General features: G+C 37.3%; 1 protein-coding gene across 2 annotated transcripts in view; it reads right to left on the bottom strand.

Moving 5' to 3' along the window:
* Window positions 1–472: 472 nt before the first annotated feature.
* The window catches only part of Nup37 (nucleoporin 37), a 32,954-nt gene continuing 22,276 nt past the window's right edge, over window positions 473–11,150 (bottom strand). For both annotated transcript variants that reach the window (XM_036169468.1, XM_036169469.1), the window contains exons 6-10: window positions 8,570–8,660; window positions 4,207–4,388; window positions 3,850–3,900; window positions 1,722–1,815; window positions 473–734 (exon numbers count right to left, since the gene is read on the bottom strand). In XM_036169468.1, the coding sequence (XP_036025361.1) occupies window positions 621–734; window positions 1,722–1,815; window positions 3,850–3,900; window positions 4,207–4,388; window positions 8,570–8,660 (532 nt within the window). In that variant the 3' untranslated portion in view covers window positions 473–620. The remainder of the gene's footprint in view (window positions 735–1,721; window positions 1,816–3,849; window positions 3,901–4,206; window positions 4,389–8,569; window positions 8,661–11,150) is intronic.

Here is an 11,150-nt window from a genome sequence, read left to right as displayed (position 1 = left end):
AACTGTATTTCAATATCTATATCTTTTTCTTAGTATAGTTACTTTTAATAAACAGATGACAATTATACTAGATAATTTCATTAGACCAAATTTACTCTTGGCAACCCATCCTAGATCCCAACTTCAGCATACTCATGTCACCAAACTGGATCCCTAAATACAACTAACTTTGTTTTTACATCACTTCCTAAGCTTAAGATAACAATTTTCAAATATGGTGGTGCAGCTCATTAACCTCTGGGTTCTCAATGTTTTTATCTCTGACAATTAGGAAAAGGAAATACACATTCAAAGTGTAGAGGCTAGGATGTACAGTTTCAATACTTTGTTAACAAAGTCTGTCATTTGTTCCTAGTCACCTTTTCTTTGGAGCTGAGCTGCTAAGTTCATTATACAATTCTTACAAGATGATTACAAACACTTCGGCATATGTACACACACATTTGGTATGCAACAAAGAACAACAAGAAACTATTTTTCAAGAAGTCTTCATAATTTTATTTATCAGAAAAGACAACTGAGACATTTTTAGATTTACAGTATATTTGATACAAAAATAAGGATTTCTCCAAAATATATACTAAAAATACAAAGCGTAGGATCAAAAATACAGAGGAAAATCATATTTCTGTCACCCAAAACAAGAGCTTGTGGTCTCCTCCAACTGCACATAGTGGGAGTGTTCTATGCCAGGAAAGACCGGATCCGACAGCTACAGAACCAGTGAGGATGGGCTGAAGACATGTGAAGAATTGAAGAAGCACAGTGAATTCTCAACCCAAAAAAGGGAAAACTACTGTCTATCTTTCTTCTTCTTCCTTTTTTTTTTTTTTTTTTAAAGGAAATGTGTTTTACATTTAATAACTGCTTGGTAAGTACTGATAAAATAATTGTCATCATTATAGTAAGAGATGTTACTCATCAAACTATTATCTCCTTGAGAGTCAGAGGAGAGATCTGAAGAGTGCAACAGATGTGGAAGGCATTCAGACAGACAGCAGAGGTGTCCTCTGTAAGATGCATGTGCAGAAAAGTAACTACAAAGCAGTGGACTCTTTGCCAGCCCCTAAACTACTTTTATAAGGAAGAAATGGGACTAGAGATAGCTCAGTGGCTAAGAGCATTTTTAGAGGATCCATGCTTCAATACCTAGCCCCCACATGGCTTTTCACAACCATCCCTAACTCCAGTTCTAGGGGATCCAATGCCCTTTTCTGACCTCCACAGGCACTGGGCATAAATATGGTGCACATATATACATGCAGGCAAAACACACATAAAGTAAGAAATGTACTGAAAAACTATGTTTGTAGTAGAAGCATAATAATGATAAAATACAAATTATCAACTTGCACCTGATTTGAATGGAAACCTAAGCCACCTATGAATAATGGGTATAGTTCAGAATCAAGTATTTTTGCAGTCTACACAAACCAAGCAAACAAAATTGATATACTAAAATGAGAGATAAAACATAGCTGGAATAATAAAATTTTACATTAATTTTGAAGAAAAATAATCTGTTGCTACTGGTGATCAAACATTAAAAAAAAAAACAAAAAAACGTTTCAGTTTATGTAGATAGCGGGCATATGTATTTTTAGTTACTAACTATCAATTTGGGAGCTATGGATAAAAAAGTCAAAAATCTTGTTTAAAAAAAAAAAAAAAAAAGCCAAAAACCAACTACCCACAAATGCCATGAAACATTTTCATATTACCTGAGAGTGTCCTAAATGATGAATTTGAAACTGACTTGCCATTTTGCCAGGATATCCAGTGGTTGCAAATAAGTTTTCACTGATTGCAGACCACCTAAGAAATAAGAAAGCATAACAATAAGCATTATCATACTGGCAATTATGTTTTTCTAAAACAGGCTATATCTGTCTGTCTGTGTAAAAGCAGTAATTTCCTAATTCTAAATTTGTTAATATGGCTTTCCATGTAGACTTCCAGCTTATTTAGCTATGAACACTACCCTGTTCTGTATATTTCTTGAGTGCTTACTATGAGTCACAGGACTAAGTTCCAACATTATGCAAGGTTAACACAGTCTCTACAGATGGCTATCTGTATCTACACGGCATCAGCCATGCAAAGAGAGTCTAAAGATCCAAACAGTTGTGAGCTGCCACGTGGGTACTGAGATCAACCCTGCTCCTCTGGAAGAACAGCCAGTGTTCTTAAGGCCGAGCCATCTCTGCGGTCCTATTCGTTGACATTTCTTTTAGATTCACGTGCTACCTTTGTGTTTAGGTCACTTGGGATGGCATAACCACTTCAACTGCTCAAGCCTTCAGGTATCTCAGGGGAAATTGCTGTATTCCCTGAGTCAGCAAACGCTACTGGGGACATGACAGGTGACTAGGACTGCCGGTGTGGTGGAGAAGGCGCAAGAAAAAGAATTCTTTGACAATACAGATCTATCTCAGACACTATTAACTGTTTAACAGCTCCTCTGTCCTTTGTCTATACCAAGTGAATCTCAGCTCTGTTCTGTCAGTGTCCCACTCCAGAGGATGAGATATAATTGACGTAAGAAAGCCATAGCAATCCCCAACAAATATGGGAGTGCTCCATTTTCTCCTGTGATCTTAGGCAGTGTGGCACCAGACTAAGATATCTAGCCAGAGGAACACATCCAGTATCTTCTATTATTTAGTCTCCTTCCTAAAGACAGGGCATCTCATTGGGCCAGAAGATCACCATTCCTTATAGGCCGACAGGTCACTGAGCCAGGATCCACCTGTCTCCACTCTCCAGTGCTGGGGAGGTGCTAGAGATTGGAACTCAGGTCTCAATGCCTACAAAGTAAGTATTTTTACCCACTGCACCATCTCCCTAGCATTGTCTGAGTTTTTAATGATATGGAAGAGCTGCTAAATCACGCTGAGAAGGTGATTCTAACTCTTTTGAAAACTCTCTCTTCTTTAGCATTCTCAAAAACCATACATATTCATTGATTTAAAAACCGATTTGCTCATATCTCTAAAATTTGGATTATTTGGTAATCTATGGAATTTAAAAAATACATAATTTATTTTTATGTTCATTTTGTCTGCATGTATGTCTGTGTGAAGGTATCAGAAGCCTTGGAACTGGAGTTACAGACAGGTGTGAGCTGCCATGTGGGTGTTGAGAACTGAATTTGGGTCCTCTGGAAGAGCAGCCAGTGCTCTTAACTGCTGAGCCATCTCTCTAGCCCCTAATCTATGGAATTCTAATACTATGATGAATATTTCATTCTTAATAACAATGGAGTCTCCATGATTTTATTAGAAATATTTCAGACTTGATTTTTAAAAAAAAGCAGCAAATTTTAAATGTCTCCCTGTTTTCAGTCTGGTTATTTGCTTTTTCTATTATTTAAGGCTGCTTAATGACTATATAATGGAATAAAATCACAAAAACCAAGAAATATTAATTTAAGTTGAAAAACAAAACAAAACTAAACTTTAGCATGTTAAAGATTCATACTAGTTGGCATGACCTTGTTTAAAATATAGTGATATTTGTATGTAAACATGGGTCTATGCATATTTGTATTTGTCAGCACAGATCAAGGAGGAAGCATAATCTATCCCAACGTTGGGGTAGTACTGGTTGACTGGCTACATGTTCTCTGTGAACGATAACCATTTTCTAAGTATTTGAAAAGTAGATTTCCCGCTTGCCTAAAGCAAGACTAAGCAACTACATAGTAGGGAAAGCAAGATAACCCTTATGAAGCAACCAGACAAAGCAAATCAACCACCAAACTCTACAGCAAGGGCTGGTGAATTATTCTGGTAGTGGCATACCACCAAATCAAGGATTCATACAACTCCAGCAAAAACAGTAAATTACCTAAATAAGTGTGCTCGATCCATGTGAACAGGTCTGGTTTCTTGAGGATAACTATAAAACAAGAGTTTGCAAATTATGTGTTAGACTCAAGTAGATGAACTTAAACAGAAGTTTTAAAGGTGCACCAAAATTCCAAGTAAGCACTCAAGTGGAAATAGAAAACAATGGCTATGACTCAGAACCTCTCTAGGATTGACATTTCTCTTCTTTTCTAACACTCCCAGAACTCTTGCCCTTCTACAGTACAGGAGAGACTGGTTTTCACTGTACAAGGAGGCCTACATGTTCAAGAATGGCTCAATGGTCATTTAACAACATATTTATGTAATGTAACAGATAGATATACTAAATAACTACCTGGACCGAGTGATATCCCAAATTATCCAATCATTTCCTGCAACAGCACCAACTTTGAAGGTGTTTTTCAAGCACCAGTGTGCTGACATTAAGGGTATCTGTTCTGACTGAAGAGATAAAATTGCCTGTTGGGCCATTAGATCATAAAACCGGATTGTTCCATTCTTCTCTGCAACCATCAGCTGTAATACAGGGAGAAAGAAGGACACTCCATGTTATCTCATTGGCTAAATTTGAGAAAGAAGCAGAGGTTCAATGTCATAAAAATAAACACACACATATACATACATACATACATCATAAACAAGTCAAATGCTTAAGAATTGAAAGGTTCTGTAGAAGTATTGGCAAAAAGAAACAAGAAAGTTCAGTTAAATTTTATGGTATCAGCTTTGTCACTAGGAAGACCAGATTAACACTCTAGGGAAAGCTACCTTTAAGTTAGTTAGGAAAGGCCATTATGTATCTTTTGCCAGGTGATTATATTACACATCTCCATACAATTTAGATTTTTCCATAGACAAATGGAAGGCAGCATGGAACAGCCAAAGAAGACAGACTAGTCTGGTGGCTGCTTAACAGTGAGTAACTGCTATATGATTGGCAGCTCCCTTGTTTGTAAGATGGACCAATGCTGGGTACCACTGTGTCCTGAGGTTTACCACCTTTGTCCAACCTCTACAATGTCCAAGGGAAGAAGTAGATACTAAAGGAAATAAGGCCAAGCCACAGAGAAGAACCACATGTCCATCTGCTAAACTGGCTCCTGCAAAGTCAGGTCCCAGCTTATAAAGGTCTTTACAAAGTATCCACAAGAAAAAAGCTAATCCTGGCAAAGATGGGAGCAACTGTCCAGAGCTGGCAGATGTCCAAACAGAAAAGGTTGGAGATACAAATGACGCATGTGTACTGTTGATAATTCTATTGCTGTTGGCTATAAAATTTGAAAAAATATTTTAAAATCAAGTTTATAAAAATGCAATCTTCTCTTTTTAAAGCTATATTGCTGGCACACAGAACCCTTCACTGTTGTGGGGAGAGAGCATGTGTTACTAACAAAATGTTCCCAAAGCTAGACTGAGGTACAGGAGAGAGAGCACCTCTCCCTGCCAGTTTTGAGACTTTCTCTTGAATCACAGGATGAGGGATTCCCTCACATGTATACACACGGTTACTTTAGTGAAATGCCATATGACGATGCAGGAAAACTCAAGTTTATTTTTTTATGTCTTCTTCCCCCTCTACCATCAACATAGATTCAGTCGTCTTAAAGGCAGACACCTGTTGGGATCTGACCTTTTAAAATTGGCTTAGATAGTCCAGGAGATCCGGACTCTGCAGTGACTCACTGACATGCTGTTCCACCAAAGAACACTGGGTTTCTTTCTAGCATGTGCATTGCTTGTAAATCGACTGGTGGCTACACAATTTGAAAAGGACTCAGATTGATATTTCTGCCACTTTCAATTGTCAACTTGACAGGGTGTAGAATCACCTAGGAGACACATCTCAGAGTGATCATCCACCCGGATTAGGATAGCTGAAGTGGGAGAATCCACCTTGACCTTGGGTGGCATCAATCCATGTGTTGAGGTCCTGGACTGCACTAAAAGAAGAAAGCAAAGGGCTGGAGAGATGGCTCAGAGGTTAAGAGCACTGACTGTTCTTCCAGAGGTCCTGAGTTCAATTCCCAGCAACCACATGGTGGCTCACAACCAACTGTACTGAGATCTGGTGCCCTCTTCTGGCCTGCAAGGGCACATGCAAATAGAATACCGTATACATAATAAACAAACAAATAAATCTTTAAAAAAAGTGAAAAAAAAAAAAAAGAAGAAAGCGTGCTGAGCACTGGCATTTATCACACTCTGCTTACTGAATGCAGATGCAATGTGATCAGCAGCCTCTTGCCGTTAGGACTTCCCTAAATGATGACCGTTCTCTTGAACAGTAAATCAAAAGAAACTCTTTCTTTCTCAAGGTACTCTGGCCAGGGTTTGTTGTAACAATGAAGAGAGCAACTAATATACAACCTTAATGTGAAATGTCAATCCTCACTTTAACCTTCCCCATTCAGAACCTCAAGGATAGACTTCATTTTTATGCTATCTTTCTAATTTTGATAGTTCATATATGAAGGGACTTTCAAAATTGTTGTATACTGTTAATGAGAGCACATGTCTTGTTTGAAATATCATGATGGTTCATGAAATGCATCTTTAGTAAGCTACATCCAAGCTGGCATGAAAAAAGTAGTTATAGGCTTGTTACGCAAAGCATCTAGTAAATATTTAAGTTTTAAATCAAGAAAGATTGGCTGTTACTACCTAAATATTTCCTTGTTCTTAGATTCCAATAATTTTAGATGTTTAATAAACTAATTTTATCAATATATGAAATATGTAATCACATGCATATTTACACAATGAATCCCAATTTTATAAAAATTACAATATGGAAGTTGTTTCCTAGAGTCATGAAAACATGTCCTTAGGATATCATCTATAGTAGAAAAGATTGCTGCAACCATGTTAGACACGGTGTTAACAGCTAATGTCCAAACAGCGTGCTTTATCTCTTCTGTGAAGCTCTTTCTTTTTGAGAATGTTCTTTCAATTTTGATTACAGAAAGGTGGAGACACCCCTGAAAGTGTGAAGTAATAGTGTCAGAATGCAAAGAATAGGAAGTGGCATCAGAAATCCTGAGTTCTAACATTTAGTGTCATTGAGTGGCTTGGAGTTTGCCGTTGAATTATTTACAAAATGAGTAAACACAATTCACAATCAGAATGTAAGAAAAGTTGACATATATATCTATATCTACATACATACACACTCAACAGGACTAGTTTCAAGAAATAAGTGATCAGCAATGTGAAAATTGTCTCCATTTAAGAATGAAGGAAAAACAATCTGCTAATGCATTGGAAATACCACCGGAAATTTGAGAGAATACTGGTAACTAATGAAACTCTGGAGTTAGACTAGGGATGAAATACAACTACAGTTAAAAGAGGGCTGACTTGGATGACCTAGACCTCCGGCATATATACACCTACATATCAAAGTTAAAACCTAGGATCTGCACCTGGGAGAAAATATGAACCTCAGTCCAACTTATTTACTGAACACAGGTTCCAATTTCCATCTGCTGCCCTGCAAACGCTGTGACTTCTTTTCTTCTGTAGCTGAACACTAAAGTCCAACTGTGGACATACACCACATTTCCTTCATTCAACTGTTGATGGGCATCTAGGCTACTCCATTTGTTAGCTATTCTGAATAGTGTAGCAGTCATCAGGAGACATATTTATGAACACACACACACACACACACACACACACACACACACACAACTAAAAAGAGGGCCATGAGAAGTGAAGAAACAGAGATATTAAGGGGAGGTAACAGAATACATGGGGCATGGAGGAACAATGGAGGTGTTGAAGGACAGGAAGGAGAGCAGGCTGGAAGGCAGGGAGACAACGGAAGGGGAGTGAGATACAGTGATCAACAAGAGCAAAATATGTATGCCACAATGAAATATATAAATTTGTATTCTCATTTTCAGAAAGCTAGAAAAAGGAAAATATACCTAAACATTTAGAAATAAAACGTACAAAAGAGAAACCTTAAATTTAAAAAGAAGTTGGAATAATGTAGTTGTTAAGAGAATTTACCGAAAAGCTTTACCATTGTACACTTGCTGGATTTAAATTAACGCTATCCTTTTGTGAAAAATTGAGGATACAGCAATGAACTGAAAAAACTAGGAAGACATCAGAGGCCTATGAAAATCAGGTGCCAAGAATGAGCGTGGTACAAGAAATGCTCAAGGGTTAACTTTGAGGTGAACGTGGCACTCAGATTCTATGGAAAACACACTGGCAAATGAGAAAGCTTGTTGAATGCTTCCTGTTTGCACCATGAGTTAAGGCTAAACAGTAGTAGTGTATCCTTAGTATTTTAGGAAGCTTTAATTTGAACAGCAACTGGGTACCACTAATCCAGAACAAATGTGCCTTATGCCACTGACACTTGTTTATATATGGCTCATAAGCATGCAGTTAACTTTTATTTTTTGTTTTTTTAGACCACATACTGCTAACTAGATTGAGCACCAATTTTTAGGCTGTAATCTGCCAAAGGCCAGGAAAAGTATATTCTGTATATATGAATGATGGTTATAGAAAGCTAACAATTTTAGAGAACCTATTAAAGTGTTGACTCTGTATTAACTCCAATGCATTTGTGCTCAGTTGTGTCTGAGGTGGAGTCACTGGGTCTTTCCTTATGGGGTGTAGGGATCATCCTTGCATGTTCTTTAGGCTTGGTAGGGGAAAGCCAAGTTAGAGATAATAACCTTAAATGTTTCCTCAGGGTGCCAGCACACACTCATTCCAGGAGAATGAAGAAGAAAATGAGCCGTCTGTTTTCCTTCCAAGCTCCAAATCCTAATAAAAGAGTTTGATGTTAAATATTCTTGATATATCACTACCAAAAAATATAAATGAAACTTTTGACAAACATATTCAAAGCCATTAACTACAGATTATTACATGCATTTATATTTGATAATCATCTGAGAAAATTAAAATACTGCTTTTGAAAAATGTCAAAGTAGCATCAAGAATTTAAGTTTTAGCATGCTCAATTATGGAAACAGTCATATATTTTCTAGTTCATCTAACATAGTAACATTAATTATTTATGTATCCACTGTAAGCAAAATCAATGTTTCTAGGCCATTAATCAGGTTGCATGCCTACTTAAGGCATCTCAATGAACAATTATTCCCATCAAAGGTTCTTAAACACACACACACACACACACACACACACACACACACACACACACACACACGTCAATCTCTACACACCAGCCTTTCCATTTTCAAAATAACACATGAAGAAGCAAATATGAGATGACATGAATTTAGTGCATAGCCATTCCATAGTGCTTATTCCTTCTACCTTTGGGCATGTCTCATCTCATACAAATTCTGATCCAGCTGACTTCTCTAGTGTTTTCTCCCCAAAGCTGGCCATGCTTACTAGTTACCAGAGTAAGGATGGGCAAAAGAAACAGGCACTTGGTTCTTTCTACCGCCTATCCATGAGCATCAGCTTACTCACAAATCGGTCTCTTCATTTCTGTGGCTTTTTAATCTCAGAAATCCCAGGCATGTTTTTGGCAAGATTATGATTCTCACCCCGCCACTGTTACAAAGTGATGAGTACTTAGCATGGCAGGAACAGCAGTCCGATGACTGGGGTGGCAAAGTGCCTCAGGATTCTGGTCTTAAAGTGAGCATGTTCAAAGCTAAAGGGTGCAACTCAGTGGAGAGTGTGCTAAGCATTCACAAGGCCCTGGATCCCATTCTCAGCACCCCCTAATAACAACCAATAATCAAAAGCATTCATTAGCACCCCCCCCCCTTTGTAGGTTTTATAGTTCCTACTTTTTTTAGGACTCTAAAGGAGTTTTAAAAATATGAGAATGTAAAGTAGGCAAAGTTTATTTGTAAAGAGTATAGGATGTCAAATTTGAAACATCATAGTAACACATAAACTAGCGCACATTTTTAAATTATTTTTTAAATTAATTTTACATACCAACTACAGTTCCCCCTCCCTCCACTCTTCCAGCTCCCCAACCCCAGTTCCCCCAACCTCCTCCTCTTCACTCCTCAGAAAGGGTAAGGCCTCCCATGGAGAGTCAACAAGGCCTAGCTCATTCAGTTGAGGCAGAACCAAGCACACATTTCAGGACTACCAACTTGATTAAATATTAGAAGCAGATCTTTTCTTTTACCAAAAGACACTTTTCATTTATTTTAACTATATGAAGGAGACAGTTTTGGTTTAACTGAAAAAGCAAATCACTAAGAGTTTAAGCTTTTGTCCTTCAATATGTAGAGTGGGATTAGACATTAAGGCAACTAAATCGTTCCTCTTTACTGCCATTTCCACAGTGAAGTATTGGGCTAGCATATATTTTATCACTATTGGAATAGTAGAAATTTGTCTTCTCAACTCAATGAGTCCATTCTCTTGATTTTATTTTAAAATGAATTTGAGTTTTGTTGGCTACTATATAAATTGAGCAAATACATGCCAAAATATTTTTATGGTGTTTTCCTCCTTCAAATAAAGAAGACAAAAGAGGTGAAAAATAGAGATAGTTATGAAAATAAGTCAATTAACTAAGTATATTGTGGTCTAATCAACCAAATTTTAGTCTAATTTCAGCAGTATTTTATCCTGATCAGAACCTGATGATCCTTAAAAAAAAAGAAAGCTAGCTCAAACAGGAGGAGGGTCATATGGATCATATTTCAGAGGACTAGGATACAATGATTTATGGTTGGTAATTATACACTGATTCAATAATTCCCAAATGTTACATAATCTCAGTACTAAGTATACAAAATACAACAAATTGGACTAAAATAAGTTATCCTAACTAAATTAGCTGCAGATGGTACCATTTAGGTTGTTATGTCTTATTTCCCTTTTTGATAGATTCCATAATTAAGCCCTCTGAAGTCCTTTTGTGGAGCTCAGCTCATTTGCCATCTTCACCAAATGGTTCATCTAGCAAATATATTAAGTCCACCCGATAATCTCACAGTTCTTTTTTTAAGTATATTTACACACAAATGGTACATGAATCCTCACCACACAAAACAGACTACACTGAAGGGAGGGAACAGCAGCAAAGTCTGGAGCGTTCCCACAGCACCACCTCCCCACGCTCTGTTCTAGCTGTGTTCCTTACTCTCTGACAAAGGGTAAAAGAGGCTCTACTGTGGCTTCTAATGAGGAAGCTTATTTTTAAATAGCATAAAAATAAAGCACATAGTATGTGCTTCTTTTGTTTTGGCTTCTTTTATTCACCTTCATGTTCTGTGAAAATGTCTAACACTATTGCATGCTGTTACA

The sequence above is a fragment of the Onychomys torridus genome, chromosome 20 (assembly GCF_903995425.1).
Source record: "Onychomys torridus chromosome 20, mOncTor1.1, whole genome shotgun sequence".
NCBI lineage: Eukaryota > Metazoa > Chordata > Mammalia > Rodentia > Cricetidae > Onychomys > Onychomys torridus.
This window is presented reverse-complemented; position numbering and strand designations above follow the sequence as displayed.